At 37.9% G+C, this 16,248-nt stretch overlaps 1 protein-coding gene across 5 annotated transcripts in view; it reads left to right on the forward strand.

Moving 5' to 3' along the window:
* Window positions 1-16,248, forward strand: part of ncam1a (neural cell adhesion molecule 1a) — a 243,423-nt gene that overhangs the window by 193,567 nt on the left and 33,608 nt on the right. For 4 of the 5 annotated variants that reach the window (XM_084387599.1, XM_084387600.1, XM_084387598.1 and 1 more), the window contains 5 exons: window positions 606-756; window positions 3,066-3,250; window positions 5,348-5,444; window positions 7,185-7,352; window positions 10,835-10,960. In XM_084387599.1, coding sequence (XP_084243725.1) covers window positions 606-756; window positions 3,066-3,250; window positions 5,348-5,444; window positions 7,185-7,352; window positions 10,835-10,960 — 727 coding nt within the window. Of the gene's footprint in view, window positions 1-605; window positions 757-3,065; window positions 3,251-5,347; window positions 5,445-7,184; window positions 7,353-10,834; window positions 10,961-13,137; window positions 13,153-16,248 lie in introns of all 5 variants that reach the window. The other variant, XM_084387597.1, reaches the window with a different exon arrangement.

A 16,248-nucleotide genomic window follows, 5' to 3' on the forward strand; every position in this document is an offset into this window, starting at 1 on the left:
AATACCGTCCTTCTTCCATTCAACTGGCGTCTGTAGTTGTGTGAAGGAATGATATAAAGAATCTGGATCATTTTTCACTGAAGAAATGAAAACATTTCATAATTGTCTCTCCCTCTTGTCTTTCCAAACCTGTACGACAGACCTAAAGTTGTTATTCACTGGAACACCTTTCATTGGTTTAATTGAATCATTCTTTTGAGTCAGATCTTTTCAGTGAATCAGTTGAATGATTTCTGCTTCTTTCATTAAGAGGTAAATGTCAAGATTTTATTTGAAATTCTTACATTTAATCGGTTTCTCATCCCAAATAACTTGGAATATATAGAAGTTAAAAGGACTACTTTTACAATAGTTTTATGGTTCTTTTGTGTCTGTTGTGAAGCCTCAGTATGTCGTCTTTTGTGTTTCATGCTGTATAAGAACGTCACAGGTTTGGAACCAACATGAGGGTGAGAAAATGGGTGAACCCATTTTTGGGTGAACTATCACTTTAAAGGCCCCCTTGTGCCTCTAGCACTCCCATTTAGGTTTAACTTTGACTAATTTCCTTCTGTTTTACATATATTTTTCTTACTCTCACTCTCTCTTTTCTTTTTTTCCCATAGAGTCTGGATGGTAACGTGATTGTACGCAGTGATGCCCGCGTGTCCTCCCTGACTCTAAAGTACGTGCAGTTCACCGATGCCGGCCAGTACCTCTGCACTGCCCGCAACTCCATTGGTCAGGACATCCAGAGCATGTACCTGGAAGTGCGCTGTAAGCTAAACACTTAACTTCTTTCTTTGTCCTTTGTAGGTTATTTGTGTTTTTTAATGTTCCTTTGGTCTTTCTTGGCTACTATCCTGCTGAAAACACCAGCAAAACTGTGTTTTGGATGCTGGATCTATAGCCTCGTTTAGTCCAAATCCGATTTTTGTGCATATCTTCATATTTAGCAAGTGTGAACGGCGAAAAAAATCACATGAAATGCGCTTTTTACAAATCCGTTTTAAACTACATTCATATGTGGTTCGAAATCCCATTCAATTCGCCTTTCTGGAAATCCGTTTTAGTCTGACCGCTCTAATCGGATTTTGTGTGGTTTATGTGACTTTCTCACGCCACGTAAAATGTAAACATATCAGACGTTGTTATAGGAAACATGCTGAAAGTCGCTGCAGAAATTTTACATTAGAAAACAAACAAGGTTGTTTTGCAGTGCAGGTCGAGCAGAAAATTACATTATAATGGAGACATGTTGAATTTTAAGACTGGTGAAGACGACAGCACGAAATAAAGCAGCCATACCAGCCTGCTACATTTGAGCCTCTGTCTCAGAAGACGCAGTAGTCCAGTGCGGTGGCTACACATTGTCATGTTGTAAAAAAGACAACATCTGTGTTGAAAACCCCTCCACATTGTTGTTGTTGTTTTTGACGTATACCTACTAACACAACATAATTTCCATAGAAACCAATGCAGATATTCCAGAAAACGAAAGAGTGCCACAGGACACACATATTCTCTCCGAACAGTTGTGATACAGTGCGATTACAGTCAGTAATTTAGATAAGATTCCAATAGGATACACAAATAATCAGATTTGGTGTGAACATAGCCTAAAAGGGTCTGAACTAACTAACTTTTAACGTTTTAACCAACGGTAGATCAACCAGCTTACACAGCATGGAACTGGTCTTTTCAGCAGAATATTCAAAGATGCTATTCAGTGAATTTTTATGATATGAAACAATCAGTCTGTTTACTTCTTTTTTGAGTTTATAACAAAAGAAACTGATAGGAATAGATGGTTTGAGGGCTTTTTTTACTGTATGTCTGTTTCAAACAAATTAAAGTTGATTTCCAGGCTTATTTCTTACAGTTAGAGCTCTTCATATGAAATGAAATACTGCCATCTTCACATTCTTAAAACTCAATTTTCAGAGCAAACGCTTATTTTTATCAGATTATGTTTACTGCAGTTGGCTGAGTGCACTTTTGTGCCATTTTGCCTGGTAGAGAATTACAGTAAAGCTAGCTTTAAAGGTATTTTCATCTGCTTGTGCATTTTAAAGCATTCCCACAATCTAATTCAGAAAAGTGGGAGGGAGTGAAGCTTGAAGTGCAATGAAAGCCTAATTGGATTAATTTTTCTTGCCCCAAAAATCTTCTCCCGTTCCTGAGATAGCATCACAATGTGCAATTGATAGAAATTGTGTGGAAATGCAGTTTGCCACAGTGCGGTTTGTGAGTAATCAGCTTCTTGGTTGAGTGCATGGAGCGTTTCGCAGTAATTAGCGATAAGAAAAGGTGCTTTGTCTGCTTCAAATGATCCTAGATGAGATTGTTCACTCCCATACTCAGTCGGTCTGAGCTGGAGTCTCTTGCTCTGTTTTATTTCCCACTTTTTTCTTCAAGGTTTCATTTTAAAGACTTGCTTGATTGTTTATGTGTTGTTTTATTGAAATAGAGCTCAGCCTCACAGTAAAAATGGAGTCTCGGGCTGGCAGCCAATAGGAAAGACATGCCGAATTCTAGCCATGTCGAATCAGTAAGCATCTTAATGCAAAGTTTTTCCGTTTACTTACATACACAATAAAACCGTGTTCCACTAAAATTGCACATGAAATCATTTCGAGCCTTACATTTCCCAATATTCATTTCAGCCACTGTTGTGATAAGATTTAATTGCCTGTTTCATCCAAAGAGAGACATTGGGGTGTCCAGATTATCTAAACAGCGGTGTTGCAGCCTGTGGTCCTCAGATAGCGATAAGATTTGAGTGGATATGTTTCTTATCACAACAGCTTTATGGGAAATGTGATTACTCAACTGCATGTATCAATCCTGGAGTGGAAAGTCTAGTTAGCCAAGGTGAGCAACACTCACAACAGACAATAGACTTCATGCTAGAGCTACCGCCTGGTCTGTAATAGCAGATATCAGAAATCGCAATTCTGAAAGGTAGTTGAGGGGATGATGGTTAATATATGCCAGCTGGAAGCCATCATATTCTTGCCCCAAGGTCTTTCTCTATAACAGTCCTTGTGTTGGTTGCACTTTGCTGACACTGCGTATAATTACAGATGCTCCAAAGATCCAAGGCCCTGTGGCGGTGTACACCTGGGAGGGTAATCCGGCTAACCTCACCTGCGAGGCCCTCGCTCACCCGGGCGCCTCCATTTCGTGGTTCCGTGACGGCCAGATGCTGCCTAACGCTAATACCACCAACGTCAAGATCTACAACACTCCCACAGTCAGCTTCCTAGAGGTACTGCATCACCACTCAAACCCATCAGCCTTAAGATGCCCCCTCATTAAAGTTTCAACACTAAAGACATATTTGACACTAATAATTGCTTTCTGAGCTCATTTTCAGTATACTTCAGCACTTGATATAGCATTTGATATTAAATCATAGCAATAGTGCCTGCCGATACTGCATTGAGCAAACACAATAATTATTGTTTTTTCTGTTCTTTGTTTATGTACAAAATAGTGCACACCCATATCTGCCCACAAGTGCTGAGAATATAATGACTTGTTTTTATTGTGTGGCAGAATAATTCATGTCATTTAAGTTCTTCATAGCTTCACTTTTTGATTTTGGTTTCGCATTACTGGCCGATAACATTAAGGCGAGACACTACAGGTGAATAGGGTAAATTTTTTAACTAGCAGATATCACCATGAAACTTTCCCAGTTGATTACCTACATTAAGATGAGAAAAAAATGTATTACAAGTTTTCTGTAATTGAATGTTTAAATATGCAAATCAGGCAATATCTAATCAAATATGCACTAATTTGCATATATTTTAAAAAACGATGTCTGAGTATTGGATAAAGCCAGGTTAAAAATAATTTTTTCCTTGTGTTTACATATTAGATGGGAAAAAAATTACAGAGGGATTTATGGATATCTACTTTTGTTATCCTGTAAATCAGAAAATACTGTCAATAGCCTTAAAAAAATTATTTTCGCCATGTTTTTTGGAATAAAATGTTATATAAATCAGGCTAGGAATAATATATTTACAAATCCCTCTGTAAATGTCTTCATAATATAACTAGGTACAAGTCTGGAAAGTTTGGTGTATATAGGTGCTACTGAAGTGGAGATTTCGTCCTTGGAGTATGAGAGAAAAGTCATTTTGAGAAAACGGGCTTTAAAGATTTTTCATCAGCCAATGAGATTGCGCATTCAGCCCTTTTACTTTCACGATTGGTTGCTGATAGAAAGGAAATGACCATATTTGGATCCGACAGGATTGTACACAACAGAGAGAGCTTCCTAACGGTGCTTCTGATGACAGGCTGACGGCAGAGATCGCGGAGCAGCACGTTGATTAAGAACGCGAACTTTTGTTGAATTTATGAGAAATCTACAGACGCAAACAGACAAAGTGTAATAAAATAAAGACCTAAATGTGTATTTCGGACTTTTTTTCAACACAAGTCTGAAAGAAGACATGTTATTGAAGACAAATATCCCCAAATCTCAAAATTGACCAGTAAAAAAAAAACGATGTTTTTGCCTGCCGTGTCTCGCCTTAATTACCAATAATTAAGTTAATGTCACATTGTGAATGACCAGCCTAATGTTTTTAGAGTCTTGCAATTGCATAGATTGTAATATTTAAACTGGTGTATCTAAATACAGAAAATATTCAATTTTATGATTTATTTTTCTGTAGAGGCCTTTTGAGATCAGATCACAGCATTACGAGCCGTCATTATAATAGTTAAATTTACATCTAAGCAGCAAATATAAAGCGTTTACTTGACTTTTTAATGCTGCACACAGTCTGCATAAAACTTTTTGCATAGGAATCGTAGTCACAGGAGACTATGTATCTTGAAGTTTGATTATTGATTGGCAAGCACAGCAAAAGTTTTTAGAAAGTTTTAGCAACAGTTTTTGATCAAAACTCCATTCTAGAAATGTTAAACCTACCAACATCCGTTGCCATGATTTTTGGAATTACTTATTAGGAAAAAAAATATGTTTCAGTCGCATAACATCGGTTAATGGAAACGCCGTCATTTCACAATAGTTTTTTATTGGCATTTAGAAAATATCGCAAAAGTTTTGTGCAAATCTGTAATGGAAACGTGGCTACTGTCTCTGTTCCCATGGTACATTTTGCTGTTGAAGCTAATGGCAACAGTACGCCCCCATTCTTTCTTTCTCTCTCTCTCTCTCTCTCTCTCTCTCTCTCTCTCTCGCTCTGTCACTCAATAATTACTATTAATTATTACTGCTATTGCCAAGGCAATGAGCTTCCCTTAACCAGCTAATGTCTATATCATGCTAGCTAAGTCAGAAGAGAGGTGGTGCCTTGACGTATCTTTTTTTCTCTGACAGGTCACTCCGGTGTCCCAGAACGACTTTGGCGATTACAACTGTACGGCTACTAATGTCATCGGCACAGAGTCAAAGGATTTCATTTTGATTCAAGCAGGTTTGTGAATGTTTAATGAATCAATATCAAAGGTTGAAGCTCTAATTAGCTGTTCACAAATCATTTCTCACAAAGGGTGTCTTAACACAGGAAAACCACTTCTAAAATCCCCCTTGGTACCCATTCATAATACACAAGGTACGCGAAAGGTAAATCTCCCCCAGACTGAGATGTTTTAGCTTTAGATCAGAGCCTGTGCTCGTATTTTTTAGGCTGAGACTCTTGGGTAATAAAAACAGCAGGGTATAATTTTCAGGCTGCAGATTTGACGGTTAAATGCGACGCTACCTCTGATATTTTTGGTGCTCTGTAAAGTGGGGCAGATGTGAAATGGTGTGGAAGGCAGTGAGGTGATTATTTAGTCTCAATGCGATGAGGCAGTGCAGGAGTGACGCCTCTTTTCTACCTCACATGTTTTAGAGCCACCACACTCCCACAGCCATAGTTTTTATTGTGCGATAAAGTCACATTTCTCTAAAAGTGTGTCTTACTGAGTAAATGTGTTCTGTGAGGGAAGGAGATCCATTTTAAAAGTCATGTATAGGTTATATTAAGTCATGTATAGTTATATTGTTAGTAAATCATTTTGTTGAGGGAAAAATCACAGTTTTATGCAGGGCTGACAAATGAAAAATGCAATTCAAGCAGTTGTTTAGTTCACTCTAAGTAGAATCAGTATTTTTAACGTTTCTGTTCATGCGTTCCCTCTGTAATATAATCACTCAGAATATGATTTGATTATAAAAAATACCGGCTAGTAAGGTTGTTTTTTTTTTTTTACAGAGAAGATATGTCACTGCAAATGGGAGAAGTTATTTTGATGAAAGATTTCGAGGGCACGTGAACTTAAGAAAAATAATGATGTGCATGGATAAATCATTTGTTATGAATACTGCAAAAATACACACACAAAAAGTTAGTTTTGATTTCATGGTGACTTTAAGACTTCTACATAAATACCTTTTTACATGAGAAATGAATTTGCTGTGGATTTGCCGATTGCATCCAATATAGTTTATAAATGATTTGTCCTTCAAAAACAGCTTCTTTGTAAATCCTGCATTACATTCTGACAGCATTATAATACAATCTACACTAAAACGTGACGCTCAAATTGTTAAGATCTTAACGACTTAAATGATCAGGGAGCTGATCACAAAAAAAGATCAGATTCATGTTTCCAACTTTGGGATTGTTGGGGAGGATATGCAGAGCATCAGACACAGCCAGGGCCAGCTCAAGGTTTGGCAAGCTTCCCTACATTTAAAGAGGAGCGTGTCTAATTTCAGCGACTAAGCGGAATTGCAATCTGTTTTGGGCAGTGTTTGAAACTTGTTTGAAAACAGCAGTTTGCCCATTTATGTACCCGTCCAATGTTCGAAGGTTGCAGAAGTTCAAAACAAGTCTTTTTATAGCTTAGTTGGTTTCTTTTTTAAGTTACAGTACAGTTTTCATAGTACATCAAACTCTTCAGAAGTTCAAAGAAAATTTGATTCCTCATGATATGACCACTTTAAACAATATTTGGGTTTGTCTGAAAGATATTTTACTCGTGCTTCAGGGGAAAACTGTTCTGGCCACTGCAATAACAGTTCCCTTGGTGAACCGTTCCCCAAGCCCAAAACCATTTTTCATTGTTTCAGTTTGTCTATTGCCTCACTCACATTTTTGTGGTGCCCTGCTTGTGTGTGCAGTGAGTGTGTGTAAACACTTAAAAATGTGTGTGTGTGTGTTCTCTAGATGTGCCTTCGGCCCCCTCTATCGAGCGCTTGGAGCCTTATTCCAGCACGGCAATGGTGGAGTTTGATGAGCCTAAATCCGATGGAGGAGTGCCTATCCTTAAGTACAAGGCTGAATGGAGGATAGCAGGCCAAGACTGGACGGACAGAGAGTATGAGGTTGAGGATGGTAAGTGGCCAACGCACACACACACACATGCGCTATAATAACATTTATTTAGAACTGGAGGCAATGAAGAGAGAAAAACAAGATAGATGAGGCTTTTGGGAGGCTTATAAAAGCTTTCCCTCATTTGTATGAAGGTCAAGCTCTTGATTCTATAGCATTGTTTTGTACCGAAATGACTACAGATTCTCAGATGATTGTATTAAGACAGGGATTTTAACTGGGTTACATTGTTTTTAGAAACAGACGTGATGTGGCACGGTTTCAGCGACAAGCAATTTTTCAGTCTGAAAAAAACCACAGCCAATCAGAATAATGTGGGTTTGCACACTTTCTCGGACTCCGTACCCCTGATGGCTCTTTTGTGGTTTTCCTTGAGCAATTTGTACCGACGCTTGATTCCTCCAAAATAAAATGGGGAATTATGAGATTTAAAATAAGAAATTTTGATATGATTAAATCATATCATACAGATTGATATGAAGTCACATTGCAATATACAAAGTCACAAGTATGATTAATAAAAGTTGCAATTGTGAGATAAAAAAAAAAATCACATTATGAGATAGTCACAATTATGTGATGGTTGCAAAAGTTGCAAAGCAAGATGAAGACACTGAAATACAAAATCACAGTTATAAGTGACAAAGTCACAATTTCGAAATAAATTCACATTGCAAAATACAAAGTCACAATTGCTAGATATAAAATCACATGGCGAAAAAGTCACAATGGCCAAATATTGTGGTAACATTGTAAGAATTGAAGGAACGATTGCAATAAAGTTGCATTTACCTCCTCAATAAAGACAAATTAAGAGTTGTGAGATGTGTGGTTGCAAATTAACTTGACTCTCAGATGGAAATGGGCTTTCATAGATTTGTCATGTGATATCTGATGTTTCTTAGGGGCTGTTTACACAACACCGTTTTCAACGAAAAATGTAAAACTTTTAATGCGTTTTGGCCGTTCATTTACACGACAAAGGCGTTTTTGGGTGGCTGAAAACAAAAACTTTTGAAACCGGGTTTCAAAGTGCACGTTTTTGAAAACGGTCTCCGTGTAAACAACAAAAACGCGAATCTCTGAAAACAATAACGTCATGCACATGCGTATTACGTGTTCAATCTATAATGTTTCAGCGCCATCTACCGGCCAGGCAGCAGAATACAGCGTTTTTAGTCGTTTTCGTGGATCCGTGTGAATGGGGATCGTTTTGACAAAACTTCTCCGTATATCATATCGTTGTCGTGTGAACGTACCCTTAAATGCCTCAATCAATCTCTCTGAGGTTTGTTCATGTTGGATTTTGGTCCAGTGAGGTTTCATTGTGAACAACTGATAAAATGTAGTGTTGCTTGTTTCTGCTACAGCTAGTTAGGACAGAAATTCGGATTAACAAGGAAGAGCTTTTACTGCTTGTCAATTTGTCGCTTCGTGCCCAGTTAAGATGCTGTCTTACACTTAGAAAAGAAAACAGCGGTTTCTATGACGCAGAAACAGCCACCCTCCTTCAATATAATAACTAAACACTTTCCACAGCTGCTAGCCATGTCAAATTGTGGCAAAATAACCTTCCCCGCTGCCATAAAAAACCCTTTCATTGGCGATATTGCTTGGCAAGCATGAAACGCAATGCAGAGTTGAGCAAAAATAGAATGCGCAAATGTGAGAAAGGGACAGGGTTCACTTGAATGCTAAATAAGAGTGCTCAGAGCAGTTGTCACAGCCTGACATGTGCTCTGTTTGTCTGTGGGTACTGTCTGTCTCTCGGGGTGGCGGGGGGAGAGATGTCAGTTTGCTCACTGCTGACAGCCTGCTCGCTCTGCCAGACCTCCTTGGGACATGCGTCAGAAACAAGCCTCACACACACAAACGCAGCCTTTCACGAATCAGTCTACAAGCCACCTACACACACATAAACCCCTGCTCAGCCAATGTCTTTTTGATCACTCAACCTTTTGTCAGTCAGTCTCTAATGCATTAGACTGGCATATGATACAGGCATGAAACAGTCTCAAACACGAGCTACCAGATTGAATGAGTAAAAAAAAAAAATTCCAGTCATTATTGATGAATGATTGATGTATGATAACAAAACCGAATTCTTTTGAAATTGTTCTTTTTAGTGATTTAGTCTGATCACTCAAATGGAGAACTTCTGAAGTTAAATTGTGGGTGATGTTATGAAAATTTGATAATTTATAACATAACTAAAAACATAGTGATGAACAGCGAATATGACAAGCAAGTTTCTTCATTTCCCATGTTTCTTTAAACAGTTACCATTAAAAAGTTTGGGGTCAGTATTCAAACTTTGGTTCGACAAGGACGCATTAAATTGATCAAAAGTGATAGTAAAGACATTTAAAATGTTATAAAAGATTCAAATAAATGCTGTTCTTTTGAGCTTTCATCAAAGAATCCTGAAAAATATTTATCATGGTTTTCACAGAAACATAAGAAGCACAACCGTTTTTAACTGTGATAAAAATTATTATTCTTATAATAAATTATTATTATAAGAAACGTAAAATGAGCAGCAAATCAGCATTTTAGAATAATTTATGAAGGATCATGTGACATTGAAGACTGGAGAAATGGATGCAAAAAGTTCAGCTTTGCCATCACAGGAATAAATTGCATTTAAAATATATTAAAATAGAACATTTATTTTCAATTGTGATTATATTACACAGTATTACCATTTTACGGACTTTTTGATCAAATAAATGCAGCGTTTGTGAGCCTAAGATACTTTTTTTTTTTCAAAACCCCAAACGTTATATTTATATTTATAACGTGGATATTTATATTTTAGACAAAATGTGGCCAGTTATTAGATTGTCCAATCTAATTAGAGGACAAGAACTAATGGTTGCATTTTATGAAAATGAAATGTAAGATGCTGCACGGCGACCTCTGGAAAACCTCTGAGTAATGACTCTAATTGAAGAATTAGGTTGTTGTTTTCTTGATCAAACTGAAATGTATTTTAGAACAAAGGTGAAACTCAAAATGCTTTGCAGGGACTTCTGGGAAAATGATGGGAAAGTGATGACTTGGCCCACACAGTATCTTTGCCTACATATCTACCCACAAAAAGTCCCGCAGACTTTCTCTGATTTAAAAAAACTCATTATTCATTAAGTTTCACTCACCACTTACCCTATGTGTATTTGTTTAGTCCATATTTACGCTTATCGGTTATACTTTTTTCTCACTGTATCTAAATCCATTCTGCCCATTTTCCCTTAAAATCTGGATTTTTTAAAATGTATTTATTTGAGCCTTTTCATTGCGAAAACCATTCAAATGAATCAGTTTTCTATAATGCTACAAGTCATGTGCTGGGGTAACATGGGCCATTTGATAAGGCAAATTGGTATGTCATATACGTTTGGGATATGCTTTGTTAAAACTAGAAATATTTAATCATTTTTATGTCCTATATTTCATTGGCGCTCTAAATCTGTCCAAATCAGGTCTCAACTTGATCACTATTGTTGGGCTGAAGCCAGAGACCACATACGAGGTCAAGATATCAGCCATCAACGGCAAGGGTGAAGGAGAGAGCAGCGCCCTGGAAATCTTCAAAACCCAACCTGTCCGTAAGTGCCTCTGTCTTTCTGTCTTTCTCTCTCTCAGTCCCTCTTTATCATAAGACCCTAGCATCCTCTTTACCCATCAACCCCCCCTTCTCAGTGCAGCAGCAGACCTCACTACCCACAATGCATCCCTGCCCTGGACCCTGCTGGATCTCACTCCCAGGAGATGCATTGCTTGTCCTGCGTGTACTTCTGTATTTATATGTGGATGTGCGTGTTCATTTTAGTGTGTGTCCGTGTGTTTGAACTATTTCCTGAAGACCATTGTGTCACTGCAGCTTCTCACCTCAGCAGTGCTTCCCTGTGATGTGGCACACCTCCCTGTCTGTACAGCTCTTCTGCCGGCTGCCAGCATGTGCCGGGCAACAGCTGTGTCTCGTGTCTGTTGAGAGCTGTGTGCTCTGTTAAGTGTCGTCCATGTTGATTGGGCACTCTTCTGTAGAGCAGATAATGAAACCCTCTTTAACCTCATATCCACGATCAGATCAGGATCAGACTCTCAGGGATTCTATTATCAATGATAAGATCTAATCTCAAAGAATCTACGATATTTTGCATAGATATTTTGCATTTGTACTGCAGTACGCTGTAATAAGTAACAGTTGAAAATAATTCCAGATGGTATTTCTCATGTTTCACTAGTTTAACGGTTCTGCTCTAAATATTCACTAGATGTGCTATGAATCTAAGCCTGTTTCTGCCTCAGATAAAAACAAAGTCATTTATTTTAATGACTCTATTTCTAACATTTGTGATCATAACTTTAGATCTCATAATTGTGACTACATCTCATAATTGCAACATTTTATCTCATACGATTTTTTATAATTGTAACATTAAACCTCAATTTTGCTTATAACGCACAATCATGACTATTTCTCATAATTGCAACTTTATCTCATAATTGTGCCGTTGTAACTCACAATTCAGACTATAGCTCACAATTGCAAATATTTAAATTGCAACTTTATTGCCTGGATTTACAGATCACAGACATTAACAGGAATGTTTGAACTGTCTTACCACAAAGGAACTTGCAATGACAGATTTAAAAAAAAAATGTCATTGCTATTGTTTGTCTCAAGATGCACACCTGTAATGTTTTTTTTCTAAGGCACATTAAAAAAACCGACTTAAATGCCCTAATTGAACTAAGGCCTAACCCTGGCTCAATCTAAGTCCTGTCTGTGAAACCAGGCCTATATGTCACAATGTCACTTTTTTATTATTTTAAACGTTATCTCACAATTACCTGTTTAAGGTGGAAACAGGCTTCCAATAGCTATATAAAAATGAAGTGAGGTGAAATTTGACGTTGGTTTGCAGAGCTTGATTGTAGAGCTCTCCACATTAATGAAACATCATCCTTATTTAGATTTTGCAATGAAGTTTTCAAAATTCCTACAAATCTACTGGTTTAATTACTGCATGTCGCACGAAGCCGTTGGATCAGAATGTTCCACTCAGAAGCAGATTAGAAAAAGTCAGTTTGCAAGAAATGTGGGATGAGCAGAACACAGTTCTACTTTGATTATTCAATTTCCTCTTGCACTCGCAGGGATTAAGTGACTAAAGTTTAAATTGCAGAAATAGTTTTTTTCCTTGTCGCTTTATTAATCCAATTTATTGATCCAGTTCAGTTGATCCATCTAAAAAGCACTTTGTATAACATTACAAAAAAGGATTCCTGCAGCAATAAGCTTGATTTCCATTTCAGTACCCAGAAGCTTTGGAGGGAATCTTACAAAAATGGGTAACAAGATAAAATAACACAAAACAAGACTTGTTTATTCTTCTTTTGCGAGTACAATAGCTCATGGCAGGAGTGAATTGCTCCATTGATGTAAGTCAGAGACAGGCTGACATGAATTCTTATCTTATTTTTCCTTATCATATTTCATCTTTTCTTCGACACCCCCTGTTTTCACAGTCCCCATATTAATGCCTGCTCTCATTTCACAACAGCTAATTGGGTCACCCAGTTTTGCCATTTTGGGACTTAGCCTGGCGAAATGTGAGTCAGCAAGGTGATTTTCTCACTGCTTTATAAGATGAACCTAAAATGGCAAATTGGATTTGGCCTCCTCTCCATCTTATACATTCCTGTTCTCATGTTCATGATTTTTTTTGTTATGGTTCTCATCATGTTTTCCATCTTGTTTTGTTCCACTGGACATCAGGCCTCCCTTTCAAAAGTAAGTGTTCCATCTCTCTGCTCTCTTTCTTTCACATTTCTGTTTTGTTTTTTCCATTTGCTTCTATTTCAGCCATTGCAACATTCCTGCCAAATCTCTAGTAAGCCTTTAAAGAAGGTAGTAAAAGCTTGATAGAAAGTTTAAGACTCCATGAAATGTGTTATAGATTGCAGTCTTCTTTTCTGCTTTTGAAGGAAGGTTCGTATATGGAAGGGCTCATCCCTTTTTAAATAGCTAATAGGCTGTTACTTTGTCATGAACCTTGATTTGACCTTTAGTCAAATGGTAATTGTAATTGACTGAGAGGAGAGCATTTGATTGGACAAAACATTGCAAGTCGTTGGATGACTCAGTCATATCTATCTGCTAAAAGTCCATTTTATCAACTATAGGATAGCTGTGGACATGCACTAGACGATTCATGAATTTCATGGGGGTTTTTAAGAATGTATTGAGAATTAAATTAGTCTATTTGCTTAAAGTGGACTCTCATATCTCAGTGCAAATTAAGTTAAACTTTCTGAGGGGTTTTCACTGAATTTAAAGAACTTTGTAATAGGTTTTGATTATAGTCTGTGCTTTAGAGAACTGTGACAGCTCACTTTATATCTGTTGTTGTACTTTCCAGACGGAATTCCATTCTATTACTCAAACAAGGATAAAGGTTTGCTATGAGATCATTTAGACCAGTCTTTCCAGTCCTGAAGGCTTAATTGAGAAAATTGCCTTTTTTTTCCCCCCAAAACCTACAGTAAATATGCACCTGGTTCAACTCCATTATGCTACATGGAGGAATTAACATTTGATTAATTGAATCAGGTGTGTTAGGTCATGCCTTGAAACTAAATTTGTATGGGCTCCCTCGGGTCTGTTGATTAAATTCCTTAAAATGCTAGCATGTTAGAATAAAAGATTGCTGTTGGTATGTAGATTTCCCTCTAGTCAAAGTCTGTTTCCAGTTATCTCTCCATTTCCCTTCGTAGTACTTCACATAAATCCCACAGAAGTTTCAAAACAAGCTATTTATTTCACACTCATAGGATAGGCATGACCTTGTTGTCTAATGTTGGTGTTTATTTGGTCTTTAATAAATGGCTTTGGATTTTTGGGGGATAATAACTCAACACATAGTTTGTGTGAGGGTGACTGTTTTGCAAGAGGCAATTGTAAAACATTCAAACTGTAGAATGACTACCGTTTGTTTATGCAACCAAAAGCAACCAAACATAGTGATGAAGCAGTTGCTAATTTAACTGACAGTATTTTCTTGTTGTGGCTCTCTATTGTTCTCATTATTTGACTGTGGAATCATTCTTGTGATCATTAAATAGTGGAATGAAAAATAAAAAAAAGAGTCAATGGGCAAGGCAGAGACCGTATCTCGTAATGGTTGTGGGATGTGGTCGTGTTCAGATGAGATTGATGGCGTTGTCCGCTCTTTCTCCGGAACTATACCTGCGTGAATTTAAGAGGTGATTGGCGGCACAATGATCCAGGCGCTCCAAACACTTACTAATCATTTATCAATTTGTACATGACAAACCGAGACCGCCGGCAGCATCGACACTTGTCAAATTATGACTACACACATCTAGTGACAGTCCAGATTGGGTTTATTTGTCACGAGTTTCCAAACCAAAGCGAAAATCACTTCTGAAGCAAATCTTCTGAAGAAATTCTTACAATAACGGAATGTTTTTGCGAGCTTTCTTTTTTCTCTTTGAATATGAACAATTATAATCAAGTTGTTTATCTCGGAAACAATGAGTCTTGCTATATCTAGGAGAGACAATGACTTCTTGAAGCAATAATTCACCCTAAAATTCGATCATTTACTCATCCGCATGTCTTTCCAAACATCTATGCTGTTATTTTCTCAATGCCCCTGCTTAAAAAAGCAAAGAAAAAGCTTTCACCAGTCTAAGTTGGTTTGCTGGTCTTAGATGGTCACCCAGTTTTGCCCGGTTGGTTTCTTGGCTAGTTTTAGAGAGGTGTTGGGCACTTTTCAACAACTAAACCAGCTAATCACAGATTGGCCAGGCTGGGAAACCAACTTAAGACTGGTTTAAGCTGGGGGTTTTTAGGGTTTGAAAATATTTTTCTCTATACTTTGGTAGTTTATAGTAACTACTTGCCTAAAAAGTGGCATAAACATAATTCGGAATGACTCCTGAAGCTGTAGCTTTCTTTTACGAACAGATCAACATGTAAGTTATTCACTCTTAAGTTGGCCATTTAACTTACATTGCAAATAGCAAGTTGGAAATTATTTAGAATAGCTCCTTTTGTGTTCCACAGACAACAAAAAAAACATGTAAATAATGACCAAATTTAAATTATTTGGGTGAACTATTGCTTTAACAGTTAGGGACGTATGACGGATTTACTCTATCCATTATAAAGCAGCAGCATGTCTGCAGAGAGTGGCATAACTTGACGTAGATGGAGCTTCAAGTAAGATGTACGGTAGTTCTCGCAGGTGCTTGTCAGAGATTTATCACCAGTGGCCATCCTGCAGGTTCAGCCAATAGAGTGCCCAGAGCGCTGAAGGAAGAGGGGGATGACACAAAAGACTATGTTGCCAGTAGCGTGAGTGAGTCTTTCTCTCCTCCAGAGCAAAGATCCATGCCTCTTGCCTCCACAACCTGTAGAAATTGTAAAAGAGCACTATAAAATTCACATTACTGCGGTATGTGCTGCAGGGACTTGCGATTCAAAGCAAGAGAGCTCCCTCTCCATTTTATGTGCTATGAGCGTGAATGAGGAGGCTGGAATTGTGTATGGAGATGGAGTGATGACAAAGCTAGCTAGGTCTGTCACGTAAGCGATAGAGGCAGGAGTGATGGACACCTCTGGGAGTTTTCTGATGGATAATGCCACCTCTGCAGCTCACTGCAGTAGGGTCATCTTGGGTGACAGCTAAAATATTCACAGAGATAAATAGGGACTCTTTCCATGAGTGTGTGCCAGGCTTTCTGATTGCTAGCCTGTGTGCGGGTCACCCCGCTCCCAGAGGGCAGGTAGACTCCACTGAGCCTTATTTGATATGAATGTGATCGCCACAGACCGCAAAGGATCAGAGAGCACCGTAGCAGG

The sequence above is a fragment of the Rutilus rutilus genome (genome assembly GCF_951802725.1).
Source record: "Rutilus rutilus genome assembly, chromosome: 18".
NCBI classification, from domain to species: Eukaryota; Metazoa; Chordata; class Actinopteri; order Cypriniformes; family Leuciscidae; genus Rutilus; species Rutilus rutilus.